This window comes from Bactrocera dorsalis, chromosome 2, assembly GCF_023373825.1.
Source record: "Bactrocera dorsalis isolate Fly_Bdor chromosome 2, ASM2337382v1, whole genome shotgun sequence".
In the NCBI taxonomy this organism is placed as follows: domain Eukaryota; kingdom Metazoa; phylum Arthropoda; class Insecta; order Diptera; family Tephritidae; genus Bactrocera; species Bactrocera dorsalis.
The window spans coordinates 90,581,450-90,608,524 of record NC_064304.1 but is presented as its reverse complement, the minus strand read 5'-3'; the positions used below and the strand labels follow the sequence as shown (position 1 = coordinate 90,608,524).

Here is a 27,075-nt window from a genome sequence, read left to right as displayed (position 1 = left end):
TATTAGTCCAGTTGTTGACACCTTTTTGAACTTTTTGAGGTCTCATCCATAATATTACCCATATTGGTACTAAGCCATGAACGACCTATCAGATAGTATTGTTCGCCTCATCCTACTACTTCTGAGACGCTTACTAAAAGCCAATCGCGATGCTCCCACAGCATTTTCCGCTTACAACACGTGCTAGAGACCGGCTTTGGTGGAGTTAGCTATGAAAAATAGTTTTGGATGAAAAATTATTATCATCTAATGCTCCAATTCCAATATACCTTAGAAGCTATTTAAAATAACTACGACTATATAAATATGTGTATACTTAAATTTTGTATTTTTTTACATAGAATTCTCGGCATTACTTAGCATAAAATGCGAACGAGTATGTTGCCTTATCTATATGTATCTATTCTTGCGGTACACACGTATTTGTGTGGAATTCAGTAACTTTGCATAAGTAGAGCAGTCATGTTTGCAATTTACTATAGTTCATTACACCAGCCCACACAGGCAAAAGCAGGGCATGCTGAGGTGAAAGGAGCAAGCTTTTTAGCAGCAAGTATACGAGTATTTATTGCCACTGCAGTGCGTGTGATATACTTAAAGAATCGAAATCTGATTAAAAGCAGCACAACGTAGTGATGTGCCTGTCTTTATTGTAGACTGCTACATACTTATGCCTGTCATAAAAGCGACAAAGCAAAAGCGCTTTTCTTCGATTTTTCGCACTTACTTTCATGTGACTTTTTCCACATAGACATGTATACCGTTGAGGCAAAACTGTCCCTTCCAAGAAATAAAATCATTACTCTGCAGCTATATTGGAAGATGATGTAAGACGACAGCAACGAAAAAAACCAAGAAAATAAAAACAAAGGCCATGCAAAGTGAATAAGTTGTTTGCGCAATGATTCGTAAGGATACTTAAAGGACAAAACCAATGGCGACCCGACAAGCAGACGCCTTTCAAGACTTTAGTGCCAAAGTCGAAGGCATGTTGCATGAAGTGTTGATGCTTAATAGGGAATAAAAATGTGGTTAGAAATTTTCAGTTTAGAATATAAGGATTTTACTTAATTGCATTTGATTTGTTTGTTGTTATGCTTGAAAAAAATTGTGTTGCGTATTCATACTTAATTTTCATCTTTTTTAATACTGATACTGAATTATTAAAGTTTAGAAACCATAAATATTTACATTTACATTCCGCAACATAAATCTTCATTAAGTTTAATCACATACAGTATTTTTTATCGTCTTTCCATTTGATTGCTCCATTTTTTAAATGCTTATTATGAAGTAATATGTTTTATTACATAAGTAGGCCAGATTTAAATGATATCAGATTCATTTTACACGTGCGACTTTTTCAATTCCGTTCGCTTTCTCTTTTGTAAAGATTTCGCGTTATTTATATGCTTCATTTGCGGTTTTCTGCCATTTGCATAATTCAACTCACACCCAGCCTTATTACGATATAAAAGTACCTGAGTAATTAATTTTCATACAAGTATTTATGTAGTGAAGGTAAATAACTATAATTTCAAATAAAATACTAATATAAAATGAATGAAATAATCCTCATTAGTTGAAATTAAATTTTTACACATTCTATACATTTTAGTGGATCATCCATTCATCGCTAGACTCTGACTAAAAATCCCATTGAGTAATATTGATTTTACGGCGTGAACCAATTATAATAATAGCAGCAGAAAACCTATTAATTTGATTTTATCTTTCAAGAAATTTTAAAAAACCTGATCTCTTGTGTTGCTAGAAAATTTTATGAAGCTTTGCAGTTACTTGGAAGAAGGCATAATAAAAAAGACCTTTGAATAAAATATGAAGTTTCATAATCGATTTTCTCCCAAAAAATTAATTTCATTGAAATTCGAAAATTCGATGAAGGTTGATTTCTCGTAGAAGTCATAAACCAGATATATGTATATAGTTTTTTTTAGACGTTTTACATTCTGGCAATTTTGATTCATTTAATCTGTAGAAGTGAAATCTTGGTATGGTCTAAATTTAAGATTAACCCAGCAGCTAGTACGATGTTTGGGCTTATTTTTTTACCACACTATCGCAAAGTATTTTTGGTTACCATATTTTGAGTAATCTGAGAGTTCTATGGTGGTCAATAGTTATTTATAAAGGATGATCCATTTCGAGGCTCTCGACTTTTTTAAGGAAAAAATATGGAAACTTCAAATTTAATGGGGAATGTTTATTATGTTTTGGCCGCAGCTACGTCTCAGATGGCTCAAAATGTGAACTGATTGGTGCGATGTGTAGAGCTGTCTTGTTGAAGTCAAATGTCGCCGGGGTCACGAGCTTCAATTTTAGGCATAAAATAGTCAGTTATCATGGCGCGATAACACTCGCGATTGCCGGTTACGTTCTCACCTGCTTCATTTTAGAAATAAGATTCCATTGGCCCTCAAACCACACCAAACCGTTGTTTTTTTTTTATGAAGTGCCCATTGAACCAGAAATTGGTCTCGTCAGTGAACAAAATTTGGTTCGAAAATGTCGGATCTTCTTGGAACTTTTTAAGAGCCCATAGAAAGCGAAAGTTTGTGTAGATGGAGCGGCTTTAGTTTTTACACGAGTTGTAAATATTTTGTACGCTTTCAATTTAAGATCTCGAGGTAAAATGCGCCAAGTCATTCCTTACGACAGTCTGAGTTGCTGCAAACGACGCCGAATCGACAATAATAAAAACTGTGTCTCAAGAAGGGTGATGGTGTTGCTTCTAGTACGCTCAATAGACCGATTATATTGGCCATAAGTTGAGCTCTACTTGGATCAACCGTTATTTTAAGTCATTTTACTTTAAGAAGATATTTTTTTTATGCTTGTACTATATTGTTATTTATACATTAAGCATTTAGAAAAAATTCAATTTTCTCCTGAGATTTAGGGAGGACATACTTATCATACATATTAATCATGAATGCTTACATTTTTAACAAATAAATCTGTAACTCTGCATACATTTTTTCTCCATGTTTACATATACTTATGCATACAGAGTATGTGTAGATTTCTAAACTTATATAAATTCATAAACACATACATGCGTATATCTGTGGCACACATCGTAAACAATTCACTTTGCTATAAATAAATAATCTGGGAAGCATGCGTTTCCATGGCATTTATACTCATAAGCCATAAAGCATGGATGTTGTGCTCAATAAATTCAATGAAAATGAGAAGAGCACGTGAGCTTGCTATGGACAAAGACCTTCCACGCGTAACTGTAACTGGCCGGCGGACCGGAGGGGGCTGTTCGTGTGTGTTAAGCAGAGTGGCGCTGTTATTTGAGTCAGCAGTCCTGCACAGATGTTGAGCGCGTCTCCTTGACTTGAGTATGATTTATTTGTGCGATTGTGATTAATTACAATGTGGTACACAATAACAATAACAACGACCACAAATTGTGACACACATATTTTGAGGAATTGTGCTGCAAATGCTGGAAAAGGAGAGTAAATTGTGGTTTTGCAAGAAATTGAAAATACATTCATTTAATAATCAGCAGGCGTGGTGTTCGCACTACATTATGTAACGGTAAATATTATTGGGTGTTTACCGGAGTGTATGAAATCGAAATGAAATATATTTGATCGCCACCCCTAACTGAGGAAATGCCTCAGGTTCGAAGTAAACGTGTGTGCGCAGCTACGAACTGAGCAACATGAAAAATGGTTCAAAATTTTGCATTGAACTTGACGCCGTAAATTTGCGCACCCGCCCACATCGCGCCCTGGTCTCAAACGCCTCTGCGTCAAATTAAATCCCCTAACGACGCACCGTCTTAATCATAATGTAATTTCAGTTTGTCTTTAGTGACGTTGCCGTTTAATGTGGCATGCAGTCAGCCAGTCTACTTCAGTTGGCCCTGGCGGGCGTGTGTTGCGTGCGTAAGCGCCATTCACACCGATTTTTCAATTATCCACAATTTCTCTATTGCATACAATTCACGCGTTTAAATACGCCGAACAAAAGTTCCGGTTGAAACACCGGCTGTTTCGCTACGCTGAACTTTGCTGCAGGCTTATTGCCTCCGTGTATTGGTAAATGTGACAGCCAGTGCTAATTAAGTGTGCAACGATTCCTTGCCATTTTTCACAGGATAATCAAGCATATTGCTAGCTGAACAAATTGGTTATTGTAAGTTTGCTAATTAGTAATAAGAGCATAAAAGTAATTGCAATCTTTAAATTTAGTTCAGACTTTTGTGCAGTAATTTCATTAATAGCTTAGTAGTTGTTGTTTTAGCGTTGGAAAATATTCTCAAATATTTTAACAGCTTAAGCATTTCTAAATCGCATCTCCCATCAAGGTTTTTAGCGCCGGGCTGACTGACAACGTGACGCTAAATCCTCTTCTTTGTCGAGTGCCGATAGAAACTTTCGAAGGAAATACCCTAAATAACCTTTTAAAGGTTCTTATTGTATTTGGAACCTAATGAAGAGTTGATACTTTAAGAATGATTTGGTCATTCTCGGTAGTTATGATCTGTTATCTATGGTAGATTTGTCTCTAGCAGGTCAATATGACGAATATTTTTACGATTAGAGGTTTTACTTGGACTAAGAAATGTTTTCAATAATCTCTGCCCTGCAATATATGATCTTGGTCAACCAAATATTAGCAAATTTCTTATGTTGTACAAGCCTAAATTTGTTAATTTAGTTCTGCTAAGGCTAGATCTGTCTTTGATCACCCAGTCAGCACTGTCGAAATAATATAAAGTGTAGAGTATTCTGTTGTCGCATTTTGCTTCAAAACTCCCTTCTTTACAACACCAATTTCATTGAAAGTAGTCTCGCTCTAAGTCTGACTCCTGCTTAAATATTTTAAACCTTCTCTTATGTCACATATCTTTAATTAATTCAGTACTGGTGTTATTCCAAAGGCTCTCTGTATCATATACGAGTGCATGTCTCTCCAAAAATGCCTGTGAGCAAAAAGTGAGGCACGTTCATTGGAAATATATGATACAACTTTAATGGCATTTTTAAATTATTCGTCTATACATTACTCTCTTGCACTGTGCGTGTTTCCAGCAATACCGTTATTTACTCGGTGCACTATAAAAAGCGCAATTGTTTGTGCCTTGTTTGCATGTTGTACAGCAATAATACTTTTTGTGCTTACGAAACAAAGGAATAAAATAACAGAGCTTCATGCATATACGTTTGTATACCTGAAGCAAAGTTACATATGTAGGTGCCTAGCAGGAAAAACCTTCCTCATTAAGGAAGGCAAATTTTTAAAAGCTATTGAGAAGTCAGGGGTGATGTGTCAAAATGTCTGCCACAATTGGCAAAAAAAAATTGTCTTTATACAAGTCTGCCCATATAATGTCTATGAGAAAATTAAAAAGCGTGAAGAATCCGAAGCTCTTTTTTAAATAGTTCAAACCCGTTTGATGTTGAATAATAATAATGAAGTTCCTTAGCGATGTCATGGCTGCTTATGTGACGGTGTTGGTCAATCTTTACCATAATTTCATCGATTTTTTCAACGATAGCTCGGCCAGAGCGAGGTGCATCTTTCACATCGAAATTTCCAGAACGGAAACGGTTCGCTCGCACCATTGTTGGGATACACGAACTGATACAGCATCGTCACGGTAAACTTCACAAATTTCATTGGTGGCTTGCGTGATATTCTTCCCATTTTTATATAAAAATTTCAAAATAAAGCGAACTTCTTCATTATTTTTATTCATTATTTGACTGAAGCGACATCTATTGACGAAATACGAAAAAACTTTTTCGGCTACCCAATATTTTAACTTCGCCCAAGTGACACACAAGCATCTCACTAACTTCTTCTTCTTCTTCTTTACTGGCGTAGACAGTCTCACTAACAGCACGTTTATTTTTCGCACACACTGTTCGTACCCAGCAATTCGGGCGTCGCTCACAACAATTGCATTCGAAATGTAACGCCAACTCGACCCAACTATTGCGCTACCATTTCGAGTTGAAATATTTAACTACTAACTGCTCTTATTTATAACTGTTATTTACATACTACTGCACCGCTTAACCCACTGAACTTTATAAAATCAATACAAAATTGTTTACAACCACTGCTGCAATTGGCCACTTATGGTCTGTTGTTGCCGCCAGCAGTAGCGCTTGCTGCCATGGCAGCCATAAACTTGGCTAATTGTTTGTGCCACCAGCCCTGTGTGTTTGGTGGTGTTGGTGCAGTGATGTCTGCCAATGGTTGCATGCGACGCAATGCAGTCAGCTGTTTGGCACTAGGCTAGCGCAGTGACGCACAGGTTCTCATTTGGCTTGGTTGTTGTGATGGAAGGGGTAGGGATTACCTCCCGTTTGTTATAAGTATAAATGTTGTACCGTTATATTTATGAGTACATCCATATATGTGGGCGATGCTTTGCCTGTTGGTGCTTGTGTCTGCAGCAAAGCACCGTAGCTCGTTAAGTTGACATTTTGATTTTAACTATTTTTAATTTTTGTTCTTCTTGCTGCACTCAACAACTTTACGACCAACCGACTGTGGGGAGTAACAAATCTGCACATTTCAAATTAAAACTGCAGCAGCTTATGTCCCTAAGGCGTGGTGTGGTGCGGTGTGTGTGTGGGCCGGTGATTAAGTGACTTTTGGTTTTTGATTGCAGACAGCTGTTTCAGCTTGCATTTTTTGCATGACTGGAGGATCAGTCAACCATAACTCCGCAGCGGCAGCGCAACTTCCTTACCTCTCCACATGCAGTTCTGGCAATGCTTCTATATTTTTGCACTTTTCATAGCGGTAAATGTTGCAATACTAAGTGCTTTTCATTAATCCTTTAATCCCTTGAAATGGCAAACCCATCATTGACTTCTGTAAGTCTGTCGAGCACAAACATTTGCAAGGCTCTTGCTGTTTGGTCAACTGCCATCTGTAATCATCATTTACTGCTCACTTTTCTCTATCAATTTTTGTTTTGAACGCTTGTATGTGTGCCTTACGTGATTTGTTTGAATTCAATTTGGGCGACAAGCTGTCATTTGGGCATTGCAAAAGCATTAATCAACACAAACTGTAGCTTAGCCAATTGGCAGTGATATAGCTCGATACAAAGGTACTCTTATATTGTACTCACTGTATGTGTATTTATGTATTAGGTATAAAAAGAGTGTGTGCGTTTGTGTGTGTGCGTTGGCTACATGTCCGCAATGTCATCTATGTCCTCTGCGTCCTCTCACTTAACCGCAATGACAGACCATTGAGTGTTGTTGCTCCTACTGTTTTACAGTTAGTGGCTTAGTATACAATCGTAATGACCAAAAATTGGCTAGTCGCCAAGGCAAAACAAGTTGTAAATTGTTTAACATTCCACTTGTTTACTGGACAACCACTCGTACACTATTTTTTCAGTTGGACATATCCTTGTGTGGTTGATTTATATATAAAATCCTATGTAATATGTACTTTTCAGCTTTTAGAGTCCAATTGATTTTTAAAATGAGTTTTGTTTTTCGTTGAATTTTCTTGGTCACTTGGAGTAGTCTAAAAATAATTTTAGGAGGTTAGGAGGTTAGGTGGCTATGACATCTCTTGTGTGGATGTGTCGATAGCAGAATTTTCAATTTTAAGCAATCGATAGTTGAAATCGATTTCCATGATTGTTGTTTTATTTTATTTGCCCAAAAATTTGTAAGAAAGAACTTGAGGTTTATTGATTTCCATAAGATAGCATGTCATGCCACACAGCAAAGCAAACTACTAATTTTCTGTAACAAAAATTTCTTGAACTTCTGAATGGTTATATGTAGCCATGGGTCAACCAGATATTTAGATTTACATTCGTTAAAGGAAGATCAACACACACACCACCTCTTCGTCGATTTTAAAGTCGTCTGCACGACTGCACGAGAAGGAACTGCCTCTATGCCGCTATGTCTGAACTTGGTATCCCCGCAAAACTAATACGGCTATGTAAACTGACGTTGAGCAACACCAAAACTCCGTCAGGATTGGGAGCCTTAACAACGGCGCCGTTAGTTTCCAGAATGAATATGAACATGAAGCAAATGGGTCTAGTGGTGAACGTGGACAAGACGAAATATCTGTCATCAAACAAACAGTCGTCGCACTCGCGACTTGGCTCTTACATCACTGTTGGCAGTCATAACCTTGAAATCGTAGGTAATTTCGTCCATCTTGGAACCAGTGTCAACATCAATAACAATGTCAGCCTTGAAATCCATCGCAAAATAACTGCTGCCAACAGGTGCTATTTGGATTGAGTAGGCATTGAAAAGTTAACTTCTCTCTTGACGAATAAAGACCAAACTCTATACATATGCATAGTGCGGAAGAATGAACAATGACATCATCTGATGAGTTGATTTTAGGAGTGAAAAGTTTTGCGAAAGATTTGTGGTCCTTTGTGCTTGCCAGGTCATGTTATCTAGGTGGAAGAGAAAACTCTTTTGAAGGCTTTCGATTCAGTACGTGCCTGTGGAAGCAAAAAAGGAGGAAGACTTTCACTCCGTTGGAGAGATCAGGTGAAGAAGGAGCTGCAAAAAGAAGTCCGTTACGCTGTTGTTAACTCGAAAATACCCAAGTAAACGGTGTCCATGACAGTAAAGAAAAAGAATTTAGTTTTAATTCATTATTTTTATTCCACAATTTTTTAGCATGTCATAGTAGTAATAATAGTAAAAGTGAACTTACAAAATAACTACTCTTACTATTTTCATTGAAATTTCCTATAAAAAAAATCAATTTATTCAAAAACATTTTTCGCTTTTTTCTTTTTAGCAGCTCCATTCGGAGTATCGGAGCACTTATCGCTGGCATGAGTTCACAGGCAATTCGCGGCCAGAAGTGGTGCGTCGTGCGCCAGCACCCAATCCAAGTCAATTCATCGGTGAGTTGCCCAAACTTAGATGATAAAAATAATGCGCATACGCTGTTTGCTAAAAACATATTACTAGAACTTAGAAGTATAGATATGGATATATATTATTATCTATATATGTATATGAATTCTCATTTTTGTTATGCAATATTGATAAATTTATGCTTGAACGCTTAACTTCAGTTACTATTCAAAACTATCTTAAGCCTCATTAACAGGTCCAACGAATGAGCCACCATTACCCAGGCGGAAAAAATGTCCAGAATTGGCATACAAGTCGCACGAATTCATTATCGGTTCGGAGTACACAGATACGAGAGGTGGACATGCTGGTGCCAATCGGTTAGCCAGGGTGAGTTGAAAGACTTTTATGTAGCTATATATGTATATGAAGGGAAAAGTCGTAAAATATGTATATATATTTGGTAAGGCAGGGATTTTTGTTCGTGGAATTTCGTAGCACAAAATTATTTTAAAATAAATACGCAACTGAAGGCCGCCCACTATTTTTAGTGCAACAAAATTATAAATTCCCTAGTGCTTCATTAAAAACATTTTCTTTGAAATTATGTTATATGTATAATGGTAATTTATGAAAATGTATCACTTTATTAATTTTAACCACATTTATTAGCTTATCTGAAAGCTTTGACCTTAACCCTCTCCGTACCTGTTCTACTTGGAGTGATGCCGCTGTGAATGTGATATATTCAAAATTGTTGGAACATATTTTTATATGAAAACTAAATAAATGTTAGGTGAAATGTATGTGAACAAAGCTTTTCAACCACTTATTGTGCAATTATTGTGTATAACGGTATATTTGTGAGTCATTTAATGACAGCCTTCATGAAAAGTCCATTTCTATTATTTTTTTATTAATTCTGTTCGCTTATCCCAGACAATGGCAAACAGTAAAGTGAGGATACTATACATATATGTGTAAATTATTCAAAATTTGTTGGCTTGCGCCCATCATGTTCAGATGGCAGTCAGAATTGCTTTTATTCAGCTAACAGCAGAGCGGCGTGTCCTTGATTAGACCGACCAAGCGACGCGACGAGATGCGCGGGCAAGGACGTTTGTCGCACGATTTTTTTTTAACATACAATGGCGAGCTTTCAGGCATTTAAAGCCGCAAAAACATGACATATGTGTTCGCCAGTGAGTAGAAAATATATTCGAATACTTTTGGAGCAAATAAAAATGCCCCCTTTTGACGTTTTTTTCTGGTTTGGTTGAATAAAGTTTATTTAGTTGTGAAAATGCTAATTTAAATTTATCGCAAATCACATGCAAACCACATTAATGCATCTGCGCGAGTGTATTGCTCTAAAAGCATTGCAAAGGCATGCAGGTTGGTTTTCTCTTCTATTTTTATATGTGTGTGGGCAAACTGCGGCCTCATTCACTTTTGACGCTCAGAATTAAAATTTTATTTCAATTTCATGCTTTGCTGATATTCTAAGCGCGCATTCATGCTAATTAGTCACCATATATGTATATATGTGTTTTAAATGGAACTGCTAAAATGCACATATATGCCTACGAGAGTCTGAACCGGCTTGCATTTCTCTCTAATTAACCAAACAGTGGTCGGAAATTATAAATAAATAATTGGTATTATGTGCGTAACTAATTTTACATAACTTTTTAAAAGTGATTAATACATTAAAATCTGATTTTTTTGAAAAGTGTTCTGTTGTTTATATTCTTTTACTAAATTGGTAACAGATTGGTATAACCAAAAAAAAAAAAAAATATTAATTGTTTTATTTTCTAACCGGTGAGTAAAATTGTATTCAAAAATATATGAGTAAAATTTTTCAAATAATTCAAAGTGAAAAATTGCAGATTTTGTTCTATTTTGTACTGCAAAAGAATTTTTCTTATCACTTTTTGATAGAAGTCTTTGTTTTCTTTGAAAAATTGGACTTTTCCGAAACTTCAGGCAAAATAAATTGCTTCTCGGCCTTGTTTTCACAATGCAGATTAGGTCTCTTTTCTAAAAGATAGATACAAGAAAAGAAGAAAATTGTGCAAAATAATAAAATGATATTCTTAATATGATTTAATTAGTGCATAACGCCGCTTTTCAGTTTACGAGACACCAGTCTATGATTTCTCTTCTCATGCTTATACTTAGAAGAGTTCTTCCAACCGAGTTTCGGCAAAATTTTAGTCGGCCAGCAAATACAAGTATTTCGCTCCCGCGTGTCTCTCTCAACTATACCGCACTTTCTATCACAATTCTCAATCTAGATAAAGATCAGGTCTAATTTGGTACACATTTGTCCCGAAAGTATAAAATTTCAAATGCGAACACATAGACTAAAGAAATAAAGATATACTAAATATATATAAATAAGTATGCTGAATACATTTTATTTTAGGTTTAATTTTTTTTCCTCGTAAATTTTACTTTCAAGTCGGAAGAACGCGGTACACCATCGCGTCGGAGCAAATCTGAGGGACCCCCAGCTGTGCCCAATGGACGTGCGTATGCCATACCAGAGGAGGTTGATGGACCGGCTAAAAAACAGGTATGTTTTCAGGAGCATGTCAAATTATTTTTCAAATCTTTATACATATATATGCTAAAAGTATGTTGTTTCTATTTGTATATGTATGCCCAATGTGTGGGAAAATCTTAATTATTTAGTAAAGAAAATATAGCTACAAACATATATAGTACGAATTACATATTGTGGTCTTGTATAGAAAAATATTTATGTGTGTGTCTCGTGAGTTGAGTTGATATTATACTTAGCTGAGTCCAAATATTTGGTTCAGTTTATAGAAATGTTGATATCTTAGCGTCTGTATATATAATCAATAGCATTAGTTAATCAAAGCTACAAATTTATAATTCTTTTTACGGAACTAAGACTTTGCCTTTATGAAACACAAGTGGCTTTTGATGGTAGACTTATTATTCTATTAACGAAAAGCTTACATTTTATTGATAATCTAGATAAGGGGTTTTGAGCGCTGTGTACGTTTGTGTAGGTTGATAAAATTAAAAAAAAAAAACATTGCCTCTCATACCATACTATTTGACATATTTCAAAACCAAAAAGGTGTCTATTATTGGCTCAACACTTTACATAACTATTTCGAGTTCAACATCGTTCGTTGGAGCTTACATTTTGAAATTTATTGCCACTTATCTAGCATCACTTAAGGGGTTATATCCACTTGCGTGGCAGAAAAAAAGCGTTTTTTTGTGAATTTTTTCCAAAGAGGCATTTTATTTTAAACATTAATGGAAAAATGTGTTTAAACAGAATTTAATGTACTTTAACAATCAGCGGTTTATTTAAAAAAATATTGGATCCCATAGCTCCTGTAGATGATCTGCGGAGAGACGTCCAAAAAAAAGTACTTGGCAAGATATCTCTGCTCCAAATTATCTGAAAACCAAAAACCAAAAAAATATTTAGTTTTGTGATAAATAAATACACGTAATGATCGAAGGTCTAGTAGAAATTTTGATTTTTGACAAAATCCAGTTCATGAAAATTTTTCACTTCAAAGTGGCTTAAAAAATCGAAATTATTGTCCAAAACCTTATTCCTTCGATCATTACCTGAAAAATACATCGGAGTAAGTCGTGTGAAAATTTCAAACCGATCGGTTTACCGGTTTCGGAGAAATTTTCCTCACCCACTCTGAAAACACGGTTTGGAGATAAACGCGTTTAAAGTTTCGGGAACGATTTACGATTTACGTGCTCCGCCTACTTTCGAACGCTCGGAAACGTTCTTAGTAATACGCTCATATCTCCGAAACTAATTGTCGGATCGATTTGAAATTTTCAGAGAATATTCTTGAATATATGTACATTCAAAAAATGATCGATTTTTTTTTGAAAATCACAAGTGGATATAACCCCTTAAGATTGAGGCATGAGCTTCAGTCAGCACTCACTCTTCGGTAGTGTTCCTTTAAGTTGTTCTGAATGAAATGGAAAAACTCGATTAGAAATACGCAAAGTTTTGATGGAATTCGTTGAAAGCTTAAGAGATTAGATTTAATCTATTAACAAGTGGCTAAATTAATTTAAAAAAATTATAAAAATTAATATTGACAAGCCTTATAAACAAATACGTTACTTACTGCGATAAAAAATTAAGTCTATCAATCCTTTAGCATGAACATTGGTCGGGCATGTGAGTGAAATTAAATTGCAAAGAATGTGTTTGAAAAATGAATTACATATCTACATTAATAGCTGTAAATTTTAGCGGCGTTTTATTAACTGCTAAGCATGATAATTATTATTTAATTATATGTAATTAGTTACATTATATTATTTCAGTATAATATATTTGAAAAAAAGGATTACTCACATGATTAATTAAAATATATGAATTTTCGAATATATTTTTATTGACGAAGGAAATGCTAATAAAAGATATGACATATGTATATAGAAAGTTTTTTTGTTATAATTATATTTTTAGTATCATATAGTATAATTCGTCTTTAATCGAATATAATTTAATGACATTTCTTTGTGATTACCCGCCTGTTAGTTATATCTCTCAAGTTTGTTCTGCATTATCTAAATTAGATAATTTGTTGCAGTTAATTTTGCAAGGGAAGAATTTTTTTTCTTTTTCAACAACTTTTTGGTGTACTGTTTCTCCCTATCCATCACTGTCTCTTTCAATTTTGGCTTCGTTGTAATAAAATTCAACGAAAAAGAATTCATTTTACCTCAGTGCACAATTTCACTCAGCCAAAAGTGAAAATGGGAATACTTCTCAATTTCTATTATGCGCTATAAAGATAAGTGCCAGCTTACATACATATAATACATACATATATACAACATTAAACAGCATATGAGTATACACATGTATTACGTCGCCATTGCGCTGATCAAAAAGTGTGGTGAAATGCTAAAGGAATCTAATATATTCTCTTTTGAAATGGCAATTTCAACAGCTACGCACACATACGCGCTCACATGTACACATGCCGGTATTGAGCTCGGTAAGCGCTTGTAAGCCTGCTCATATATTCTTAAGACATACTCAACAGCAAAGAGCTGGTATGCATTTAGATCAATAAGTACTTCAGCGGCATACTACTCTCAATTTTATGCGAACCCATTCAATTGGCAAAGTTCGATTTACTGTTGCCAGTTGTTGTAGCGCCTCTTCATAGCCAAGCAACGGCACGAAAGGCATGTTAAGGACTATCCAAAAGCATTAGCTTAAATATAAAGTGAGACGTAATAAATGATACCACCAGATATATATTCATATATACCATATGCATATATTTTCAATTGCTCCAAAACTTGCAATGCTGGTGTGCTGCTAGGCGAATGTGTCCTCACCTGCGTCTTCCTTCACTTTTGCACTTTGCAAAATTTAATATAACACTTTTCGACTATTTCTCAAGAGGTCTTTCACTCCATGACTTTTCCAAAAAATTGTAACAAATGAAGAGGTAAATATCTGTGTATAGAAATAAAAGTAAGTGTAAAGTTATTACGGTGCCCAAAAAATAAGGTGACAATGATTTTTTTTTTTTTAGGTTGGAAGTACTGTCAGTCACATTTATGTCAAATTTCATGTCAAAATATTCATTAGTGTTTGAGATACGCGTCGTTCTGTGAGCTGCTAAAAGTGAGTTTTTCGTTTTTTGCGATGTCGAAATTTGTTGAGCAAAGAATTTGCATTAAATTTTGTTTACGGGATTATCAATTTTCTGCTGCGGATACGTTGAGGATGGTGCAGAAAGCCGTTGGTGATGAGGCTATGTCTAAAAAAAATGTTTACAAGTAGTATAGTGAGTTCCAAGCCGGCCGTGAACGTGTCGAAGACGAAGAGCGTCCAGGGCGACCATCAACCTCAACCGGCGAAGCTCACGTTTAACAAATCAAAGATTTGGTAATGAAAAACCGTCAATTAACAATTAGAAACCATTCTGATGAAGTAGGCATATCGAAAGGCTCAGCTAATACCATTTTGAAGGATGTTTTGGGCCTCAAGCGCGTCAAATCTCAACTGGTACCGAAAACATTGAATTTTTTGGAAAAAAGGCGTCGCGTTGAAGTGTGTGAAACGATGCTTTCCGACTACCAGAGTGTCATGAAATGCATTATAACTGGCGATGAGATTTGGATCTATGCTTACGACCCCGAAACAACCGATCAATCGAGCGAATATCGTGTCAAAAGAGAGCCGAGACCCGTTGGCATAAGTGCATTGCATCGGGAGGGGATTACTTTGAAGGCGATGAAATTGATTTGGAAGAATAAATAAAGAATGTTCAAAATAAAATACACCTTATTTTTTGGGCACGTATGTAAAACATGTTCTATGCAATAATGATAAATATTAATTTTGAAATATAACCTTTCATGTGTTGTAACTCTGGGCAAGGAAATATTCACAGGGAAATCTTTGTAAAGAATTTAAAATTTAATATTCTTGTACAAAATACGTAAATTTTTAGGAATTTTGTCTTTCTCTAGCTTGATATTGTTTGGATCAGTGGCCAAATTTAGATTCTCTGTGATGATTAGGTTGGGTTAAAATGTCGATCCTAATAGGAAAATTATTTGGCCAGCATAGAACGCTGGTCCGTTTTAATACACTCAGACTTCTATATACAAGATTATAAAACTCTTACAAATCGACAAGGCGCTTTGATCCTGTCAGAAATTTGTTGAGATGACTAATAACAGTTTCAATTATGTCGTCAAGCATCGCAAAGGTAATATTATCGAGATGTTTCAGTCTCAGTCTTGCAAAAGCTGGACAATGGAGTAGAATGCCGACTGTCAACTAAAAACTTCTAAAATTGCAGTAAGATGAACTGTGCTCAGGACAAGTAGTGCAGTAGAACACTTACATTCTACTCTTGGCCAGGGCAACCTCGTAGTCGCACAAGAACTGTACGCCGATTAGCGCCTGCTAAGTCTTAACCAGTCCTCAGGCCGTCTTAAAATGGCTTAATATAACGCAATTCGTGTAGATGGTGTTCAACAAAAGCCGCATGACATCTTGATCGTACGCCGCAGTTGCGTCGGTAAGTTGCCATCAGTGCCCGCGGACGGGGATAACGATCATAAAAAAGGTCCAAGAAGATCCTCTTGAAGCCCCCTACCAACACTTATTCAGCGGAGCGGTTCCAGTAGTGGTGTCAACGACTTCTATTTGCGCATGCTCCATTTCTACGCATTTTTCAGAATGCGCCTAAACCGTGAGGTCTCATTACAGCCAACTATATTTCCGCAGAACTCTATCCACGTGGCTATTTTAGCTTTCTTCAACTAGGTCTTGTATATTGCCACACCTGCCGTCCAATCATCCCTGGAGGCACTTCTACGGACTTTGTTGAATAGTTTTCCGCTCGCAGTTAGCTCCAATGTCCACCAAGGTAGTTTCACTATATCTTTTTAAGTTTTCAGAGGATAGGAACTTTCAAGAGTAGTTCCACACAAAGAGCTGAAAACCTCGACGAGCTCATCAATCGCATCCCTACATAGGATCGAGTCCATATCAGGCGCGTTGAAAGAGCTGATCAAAACCTTCTGCAATGCAGGGCTCAATTTGTATTAGGTTATATAGGTTCTGCACTTTGGAATTCCATTACGGCCCACAGCGACACATTCAAGAAAAATTTAATTTCATTCAATTCTTGAAAGATCTTGTTTTGCTAGCCAGATAAAGTCCTTTAAGAAAATGAGTTCAACATTTTGCATGCTTTTTCATCACATATGTGGTTATATTTTTAGCTGGTAATACCCAAATGTTTAGATATATAAATATAAATGTATATACATATATTTAGCAGATTGTACAGTTATTTGTTATTAATTAGGTACTGAAAAATTGTATATCTTTTAAAGTTCAAGCAAACTTAGTCATAATTTATACAAGGTTTACAAAAAATACTTGTATTTTGTCTTTCTCTCTTTTCTTTCCAAAATATTGTTTTTTTCCTCATTTTGCATTTGCTCTCTCTTTCTTTGATTGTATAAAAAATAATAATACATTTGCTCGCTTGCTGTCGTCATCATCGTTGTTCTCGTCGTACTTTACATCGTGGTTGCATTGTGAAAAAAAAAAAAAAACAAAAAACAAAATGTTTAATAAACAAATAATTTACTTGCCGTTGGCTTTTTGTATTAAACAAAATAATAATAATTCTCTAAAATTTTATGCATTTATATACTTGTTTTTGTTTTTTATTTGTTCCCTCTCTCTTTTTTCTCTCTGCTCTTCTCTTTTGCAGGCGGGTGAGTCAAATGGCCTATTCAAAAAGACCATCTCAAAATTGAGCACAGAATATCGTTTGCAATTCGTTTGGCCCAATGTCCGACGAATAAAGGGCATTGAGGCCGGCGATGCGGCGGATCACCCCCGAAAATCAATATCAATGGGGGCGCTCAAAGCTAGCCAACAACAACAGCAACAGCAGCAACAACTGCATCTCAGGCAACACCCACAACCGGCAATGCCAACCGTTCATAAAAAACGTACAACAAATCAGAAAGAAGGTGCGACAATATTCAATTGTCGCTATTAATTAATTCACAATAATTAATTTACAAGTTAATGAATTTAACGTTTAATTAAAAGTAAAACGAAATTGTTTCGAATTCTCTTAAAATAATTTACTAACAACTAACTAGAAGCGTTTCAATTTCCAATTAAGTAATTCACTTAAAAAAGCTCGACATAATCAAGTTAGTTAAAGTTGCAACAAACTTTTTGTTGCTATTGTTTGACTAAAATAAAGCCAAGTTGTAACACTGGTGTGTGTAAAATGAAAAAGCGCTTAAGTTGACTTGGGAGACCAAACTAACAATAAAAATAAGAAATTGGGAACCTATTTTTTCTACAAAAGTACTGTTATATTTCACCAGCTCTGTTTTATCGTCCACAGCATCCTAACCAAATCCATTTTTGGATAATGCAGGATTGCAATTCATTAGTTCATTATATAATTCATTAGTTTTCAGTGAGCTCACATCTTTCTCAAATTTTTCCTATTCTTGATCTCTTTAAGTGATGATATGAAATATAAATTCGATTTGTATCCAATTTTGTGTATCTAAAAGATTTTTAAGTCGGACAGACGAGCATTTAGAATATATAAACCGTAAGCTGTAACAAGCTCTCTTGATTAAAAGAAATAAGTCCTTTCAAAATCTAATTTGAGGTTATCAGGAAATGGACCAGTTTTTCATTGATTCGCGAACAAGATTTGAATTGCATTCAAAATCAGTAGAATCAACTTGAGTGCTATTCATTTTTCAAAACTGACGCACATAGTGTTACAATTAGATGACCTTGGTCAAAATTAAACTCGATGTTGAAAAGCAAAAAACCGCAAGTAGTAAATAACTGTTGTACAATTTATTTATTTACAAGTTTTCGTAGTAAAGCTTTTCAAAAAATATTTTCTGAAAATTTTAAAAAACTTTGCGGCTCTACAAACCATTAAAATTTAATGCTCGCGTTGGTAGATTTAATTTTTGAAAAGAAAAGTTGAATTATTTTGAAGTTTTTTATGTACACGCTGTCGTAAATCTGTTGCTTCAAGTACGAAACGATAAAAAAATGCATCGTAGTATTCAAAATTAATTTTTTTCCAAATAATAGAATATGCACGTTACCTACCGCGCCTAAAAATATGCATATGAAACCAAAAAACTGAACTCATTTTAAATATCCGAAGTATTGATGACTTAAAGCAATACATATTTGTTGCATAATTTTAGCAAAACTTCATTTGCGCCCGTAAATGCATATTCTGTTAACATACTTTTTCTATAAAAATAAATATACTAATTTGTAGATTTTAAATAAGTCAAGCGAACTGCACAAGACTATAATTATAATGTTTTTGAAAATGCGAAATCCTTTTGAGCGTTTCTAAAAGTGAAAAAATAAGCAAAAATCTGTTACATATATTAAATTAGAAAAGTATAACAACTATTTTTTGGAAATTATAATTAAAAAAGTATATATAGCATACCTTTAGGGAGTGACTAATTAAAAAAAAAAACATAGCATACCTTTAGGAAGTGGTAAAAGATTAGCAATGCTTAATGCTTTTATAGCGCACTTTTTGGGAGCTGCTTTGGTTTTACTTAGAACCAAGGGTTATCTTTAGTCTGCTATATTTGGTTGGCATTAATAAAATTGTTATTGCTATGAAGAGTATTCAAAAGTCTGATCTGCTGTGGCTGAATATACGGCCTTCAGAGTGGGAAAATATAAGCTATACGATGCCATTAAATAAAAGCAATAAAAGCATTTTTACGCATTGTGATTGTATTTGAAAAACAGTAGGTTTCAAGACGTAAAGTTTTCAGTGATTTCTTGTTTATATGTGTATGCACTTTTTACTCCACTGCTGATGCTGATTTTATGGGATAAAATTTGATGATTACTCAGCAAAAAAAAATTAATTAAATTCTCTAGCTAAATTTAAGGTGTCTAACCATTCATTGTTTATGCTCAACACATGAAAGTAATAACTTCCTTATTACTGAATTTGAAACAAATATATTGAAAACGGCTCAAAAGGATTTACGCCATTTCAAATACATTTCTAGCGGACTGTGTAATTTTAAATAGTACTTTAATTGTATTTAAAAGTATACCGTAATTTTACATTATAATTTGTTTACATTTTCTCTTAGACATTTATATATTTTATAGCTTTAAAATATCATTTGCTAACTAATTTCTCTAACAAAAATCTATTAAACTGAATATACTGGAAAATATTGCCAATTTTACTAAAGAAAATTCTCTATTACAAAAGTTTCCTTCTTTATATAGAACGAAATTAAAGTAATGCAAAGTAATGCATTCACTCTAAATATGCTTTTTCAAACATAAAATTTTGACAAAAAAAATGTAAGTTGAAACTTTCAAAATGCAAAAAATGACGTAAGTGTTGAAGTGTTAATAACAATGAAATATTCTAACTTATCTTATTTTTTGTTATTTACACAAAGAATGGTGAAACTTTGTGCTCAATGAAAGCTGTAGAGTTTCGGAAAATTCATAGAAATACTAAACTAATAACAAATACTTATATTAATACAAAACGAACAAATTTAAAATCCAACATTCAAAAACACTTTCGTAAAGTTAAAAAATTAATTTGGTAAGCAATTTGCATACAATTTGGCAGCTTTAAGTCATTCACTGCGATATGAAAATAATTTTCCTCACTTCCACGACTCTCAGTGGGCACAAATTATGATTTTATTTTCTTCTGTAGTATTATTTAAATGTAGCAGAAATCATACAGTGAGCATGCCATTATAAAGAACAGTTATTAATTGTATGGAAATTTAATTTTAGTGTACGGTTATGTGCAAAAATTAAGGAGTTTTTCATTTGTTTAGTTCTTCTTCGTGACTGTGAGGAAAGGCATGACAATTGAACTTCACATCCCTCATGTGATTCTGTTTTTTGTATATTTTCTCTGCGGTTTTTTGATTGTTTTTGTTAGCAGGATAAAGTCACAGAAGAAAATAGAGAGTAAAATAAAAACTATATAATAATAAAGTGAGATATATTTAGGTTCATACAGAGGTGCCTTAATTTCTTTGAGTTTCAAAGAACAAAATCTGTTGTGAGAATAAAAAATCCCCACCAGTTCGACTTCATCATTTTATTGCATTTAAAGGATTGGCGCTTTTTCATAAAGCAGTTAAAATGTTAAGGGATATCATTATCAGACATAATATACAAATAATGCAATATCCTCGAGTTTCTCCTCTTCTCAGCTTTTCATTTTAATGTGTAGCACCCTTTCCAGGGCCAGAAACCCCTGTAAAGAACCTTTCTAGGGCCAGAAACCTCTGTAAAGAACACGGCTACTCCGTTTTACATATTGAAGAATTACTAAAGTCTTTTCTAATACATTAGAATATATGACTAAAACCTAATATCGATCGATAAGAGATAGAAAAGTGTCAAAAATCATGACCTGTAAACTCGAGGCCGATTTTGTTTCCACTTTTTCGTATGAACGAACTTTAACAAATAACACAAAGACAGTTAGATTCACGAAAAGACACAACTTGAGTTTACCTTCAATAACAATAAACCATATAAAAAACAAAATAAAAACAAAAAAACTTCAATAACGTATAAGCGGTTTTTGATCGTTCTCTTAATACGAGTATATGCCCAATTGGTATCAGCTTTACTTTTCTTCCTCTCACGATTGCGTGTTCAATAAGTAACGAGTACAAGGTGAACTCTGAGTGCACCAGAATAGTTCCAGCATGACTTATAATCGTTTCTTTAAAGTTAATATGCTAAATGTAATGACGAGAGGAGAGAAGCTGCTGATATTTTAATAAAAAATTTTCAGATTTCGAGGTTTAAATTTTTTTGAGGTTATAAAACGGCAGAGTAGTACTAAAATGTTTCTTCACTGGTTTCAATTACAGTAATTTTTAATAAATTTTATTTATTTATTTTTTTAAGTTAATATCATATGAAATGAATACAACCAGAGGCTACACAGTGTAAATTTATTTACAAAAGAAATTAAATGTAAATACACAAACAAATGTGAGCGTAGCAGTTTAGGAAAGAGCCTTCCTTAGAACTGTTTAAATATATTTAGTTTCTTACCAAAGAAAAAATATTTTTTAATACTTTAGCTTAGCTTTCTAATTTTTGCGTGAAATTGAGCTTTAAAATTCCAAAATTTATGCTGCTTTTGCTGCGAAATATATTTGCTACTCTACTCCAAAACAATGCTGCTTCTACTATATTTTATTTTAGTTTAATGCAAAAATTCAAAAAATGTATTAAGTAACAGTAAACCGGCCAGCTTTGCTGGTGTTAATAGTGACTGCGAATTTGAGTTAATGAAAGTTGCTTTTGCCTAATGTCTTCTCAACGTGTATTTATTTATTTTCGAATAATTTTTTATAATTTTATCTAACTGTAATATTCTCCTCAAACGACACTTGCTACATTTACTACATTAATTTATTCGTGTAATTCAATTCAACCTGATTTGTTCGATGAAATTTCGTTCTATATTAATACCATTCATCTACAGCGTACAAAGATACTAATACATACAAACACATAACATATACTAACAAACATGCACACAAATTTCACATTAACATTTACTCTCACATACATAGGCACACTAACATTTACATGAAAATTGTATTTTGGCTTATTTTTTTCTTATTCCGCAAACTTCAATGCGCCACCCAAAAAACCCCATTTTAATATTTGTGAAAAATATTTAGCTAAGCGCCAATAAAGTGAAACCTCTAACACCTTTGCAACGGCTGCTGCACTGTCCCCCAAAATATTTGTTGAGATATTTTCTTGATTTACCTTGCTTAGTTTTCAATTCATGCCACCCGATTTCATTTCACTGCTGCCTTTTCCTCAATAAAATTTATATTAATTAAATTATTCGTTTTCTTCGTATTTTTGTTGCATTGCTGGCTTTGGTTTTATCACATTACATGCTCGAGGGAGACGTTTCGTTTAGCAAAATGTTAATTCTTTCTTGCCTTAGTGAAATTTGTTTGGTGATTTAGTCCAGTTTGGCCTAAAAGCTGGTCCAATTGCCAGACGTTACTTGTTGAAATTTTCTCTCAATAGATTTTTGGGAAAAATTTACTGTTGTACGTGTTATTTCCTTCCGATTTTCAGATTTGCTGCTCGAAACATTTCTGTAAAGTTATTTTAAGGATCTCACGTGACATTAATAGTCATCAAATTAGCCGCATGAGGGCTGCCGAAAATCACACAACGATGAAGATTATTAAGGTTTTTCCTATGAATGATTATATAAAAGTACATTTTAAACAAAAAAGTTAAAACAACAAGCAATGATCTAAAAGATAAGAATCAGCAGTTGAAATAAGCACAAGCTTTAACTATTTCATGCATACAGTCCACTGTTTTCTCTAGCTATCCAACTGTTATGGATCCAATTCTATCCATTATATGGCTCAAATTCTTCAGAAGTGAACGTAGTGACCTTCTTTGTGATGGTTACATAAATGCGACTGTCTAACACAGTGTCATAGTAAAAAAGAAAAATATTATTTCCGCAAAGACTTAAAAATATGCGAGCTGAGTGTTGTCAAAGCATATTCTCTCTAGCTTGAAGGCTGCGAAAGTGCTTTTCAATACTTTTTAAATCTAATTCATAAAATATTTAGTGAACACTAAAAATAACGAAAGAAAACGTTCTCTTTGTGCTAAACGAAATGTCTCTCTCACTCTTTTTTTCATAAGTTTCACATTTTTATTAAAGTTTTATTATTTTCTTTAAGATTTTCTCACTCGGATTTATTTGTTGTAGTAATTTATTGTACAAACGATTAAGAGAAAAATTTTAGCAATTTAAGACTTAAATACTTTCTATATCTTTTTCTGCTACATCATAACTTATCGATTATTATAGAAATATGTTATAATATATAACTTTCTTGATAACTGCAAATACACTAAGAAATGAAGTGGAACGAAAATTAAATTTTTTATGTGCTTTCAGCTACACTACATGAGCTGGAGCCGCTGGTTAGCGATGCTGAAGAAAGCAAACCACAAGAAAAGTATGCAAAAACAATTTCACATTTTATGTAGAAATAGTTACTTTTTTTTAGTTTTTTATGCACCCTTTTTGGCACATTTGAATTTTTTCATTTTTTATTGTTATTATTATTATTTTTTTTTTCAATTGTCTTTCGAACTCATTCATTCACTAACAAATTGCAATTTGTCTCTTATATTGAGTTCAAATTCTCCATTCAGACGGCAGAGGATATGTATATGTGTGTGTGTAGCGGAATATAAGTCATACCTATAAAGCGTTTCAGCTAGTGCTTAATCGTACAGTCACCAAAATAGCTTTATCTCCTGCCACACCTTACCTGCCATTTAGTACAGCCGCCATCCCCATCCATCATCATCACATAATATCACCGCCATTCATTCCTTTCAATTTTTCACTCTTTATGTGCAATATGTTCGCAGCATATGAAAATTTAAAATGATATTTTTCTCTTTGCATTTTTGTCCAACTTTTGTCATATCCGCTGCTCGTCCATTGCGATTTCCGGCGCTTTAAAACACACACACGTACACAAACAAATGTTTTTGCCAACAACTACAACGTTGTAAAACTACTTTCAATTGTATGCCATATGTCAACACAAAATCGCAACAACTACAACAATGCATCAACCAATCACACAACACCATGCATACATCGTGGACTTGGCTTGAAATTTTCAATTTTCACATTGCTTGCACACAAATGCGAAATTCGAAAAAAAATACCAAACGAAAAAATCAAATGCAACTTGCTTTAACGGTAACTCGCTTCGAACGAATGACAAATTGATAATTCGCAAAAAAAAAAAATGAATTACATGCTTCATTGCACCTGAACACCATCCAAAAAAAAAAAAACACACAACATGAAAATAACGAAATGCATTCTTGCCGCACGAGCAGACAAGTCACCATTGTTGAGAAGGTCGAACGAAAAATGACTATACGGCCATTCTCGCAAGCTTTCGACCAAGAACGCACCAATCACTTCATAACCAAGAAGGAGAACTTTGGCTTTGACGAGATCAAAGGCGGCGTCGGTGTGGACAATAAGCAGCAACAGCAGCCGGAACAGGAAGTGCTCTTGAATGGCACAGCACCGCCACGTTCGCAGCCGAATTTGGATTTGTGGTTCAAGGAGGTAGTCGAACTGCGAAAGAAGGCGGGCGAGTACAAGGTATGTTATATATTAGTATAAGTAACCAGGTTTGCTATTAAAAAATATTGTGTAAGCAACGTATGACTTTGTATTGTATATTGCAGTGCCGCGGTTGGGGCATAGAAATCGATCCGGAGCTGTACAAGAAGCAAAAGGACCTTTGGGAGCAGGTTTCCAAGCGCAGTTCACTGTCTGCCTTATCATTAGCATCTTCCGTGCATAGGTAGCGCCAATATTTTCCATTCGTCTCCCCATATACATACATATATATGCAAAAGTGTATTAATATATAACTCTTATATATGCGTGTACAACTTGCAGACCTATTACTAAGGAGGAAAAGGAGCAGGAGAATAATAAAAAATCCATACCATTAAGTAAAGCCACACAAAAAACTCGAGTTCCTGGCCATGCCCATTTGCTTGATAATAAAGATGAGATTTCCGCACTGCCAGCTCGCTTTAGCAATATACGTCATCATTTGGAGCGCACCACCGGTCCCGGTATACAATTTATAATTCATTTGCATACATTTTCATAATCATACAGTGAAACATATGCCTACATATACACGATTTAACAAACACACATACATACATGCAAAGTAGTTGCACATCCACCACTAAGGCTATGCTGTTGCCAACATTTTCCCTCAATATCTTAATGAAGTTCACTAAGTATCACGGTCTAAGTACTTTTTTTATGGTCTACGATATAAAATAAAATAGTTTAAGAAACTCTTTAGCGATTTAAAGGCAATCCGCTTCACCATAATTATTCTATAAGATTGCCAGATAAGTTCGTTCCATTCCTTTCTTAATATTTAATATTAGTAAGTAACTGTCACTCCTCTATTTTCTTGTCGCCATTAATTGCTAACTCAATGAATATTTTGACAGCTGAAGATGCTGCGCTCTTTCCAATGACACTCTAAATTCACTGAGCAGCTGATTCTTCTGTCTCTATATCCGAGCAACCTTATCGAATGTAGTCAACGTCCACTATTTTTCATGTTCTTTTCATGTTTCGCCCACTTGTGTGGTTGCTTAGGCCTACACTGAGGGCTCATTTTAAGTGTTCTGGTCCTCCATCTCTATCAAACTTATTCATTTTGCATCCTTAACTAGTCTCATAGCTTCAAAGGCTCATAGGGCCCGTGGATATATATATAATAACTAATCGCAGTAACTTCAAGTATCATGCTTTCTCCAATTTAAAAAGCTTTCGAGATCTTAGGCCTGCCAACTGCATTTGCGTGAGAATACACTACTTACAAACTGCACACATTTCTCTGTTTCTTCATTGTGCTTGCTGTTAGGATTATAAGGCTATGTTAGGTTAAGAATATCCGATCCGTTGTAGCACCTAAAAACTCCTATATACTGGAACATAAGACCATTACAAATCGTCGAAGCGCTATGAGCCTCCCAAAAATGTATTAGGTGGCTTATATCAGCTTCGGATATGTCTTTTGGTTTGCCGAATGTAAGACTATCTAGAAGTTTCAATGGAAGAGAAAGTACCTTCTCCATACAACTTCGACAACTAGCGTCACAGCTAGGATTATTGATCCCAGTTTCATACTTAAGCAGCATTAATTTCAATTACACTGCTCTCAAAAATGATGAAAGTAAAGAAAAATAGTAATAAAACCGGTGAACAGTATCAAACTTCTTCTTATCATCCCTCTCATTGTTTTTTTGTTATATAAACAAACAAGCCAGCGCTCATTAGTATTCATTAACACGGTGACCAAGTTTACTCTTGCACATCAGATATCCATTAGCTACAGCTGTTTCATGCGTTCCCGCTAAACTCCACACTATGAACTATTTCATTGCATTCCATTCCACTTAATTGGCCTTGAGAAAGCAATACCAATGCGTTACAACTTCAAAATCGTTTGAAAGCTCCTCAAATGGCAGCAGGATAGTCTCATCTTTGCCAATTCGCTACTAATACCAACCTACTTTCCACACTCTTACAGATGTTGAGGAGGGCGCACTGCTGCCATCGCCCACACGCGAAAAGCTAATGCCGGCAATCACCAAACGTGAGTCCGAATCACAACGCGGCAGCCCCAAGAAGACGGCCGCCTCACGGCATGGCTCACCACAAAAGGGCAGTCCACAGAAAGGCAGCCCCAAGAAGGTGATCAAAAGTAAGTACCAAACGTAGTTGTTGTATGGTAAAATACAGCCGCACAAAAAAATGTCACACCAAACAGCATGTGTGTGTGCGTGTTAGTGAAAGTTCCTACCGTTTACAAGCGAAAGCAATCCGATGAAAATTGAGTAATGTCATAGCGAAAGCGCAATGGTGAAAGTCCAAAATGCCACTAATTTGCAAAATATGCACATGAATTTGTTGAGAATATTAGTACACAGAAATACCGTACACGAAATGCAAACACA

At 34.7% G+C, this 27,075-nt stretch overlaps 1 protein-coding gene across 17 annotated transcripts in view; it reads left to right on the top strand.

Moving 5' to 3' along the window:
- The window catches only part of LOC105230295 (uncharacterized), a gene marked incomplete at its 3' end in the record, with an annotated part of 49,045 nt that extends 22,223 nt beyond the window's left edge, over positions 1-26,822 (top strand). For 12 of the 17 annotated variants that reach the window (XM_049447673.1, XM_049447682.1, XM_049447681.1 and 9 more), the window contains 9 exon segments: positions 8,800-8,908; positions 9,106-9,251; positions 11,329-11,442; positions 17,159-17,423; positions 23,441-23,501; positions 24,406-24,679; positions 24,766-24,884; positions 24,983-25,164; positions 26,649-26,822. In XM_049447673.1, coding sequence (XP_049303630.1) covers positions 8,800-8,908; positions 9,106-9,251; positions 11,329-11,442; positions 17,159-17,423; positions 23,441-23,501; positions 24,406-24,679; positions 24,766-24,884; positions 24,983-25,164; positions 26,649-26,822 — 1,444 coding nt within the window. 17 annotated transcript variants of the gene reach the window in all.
- Positions 26,823-27,075: the final 253 nt, after the last annotated feature.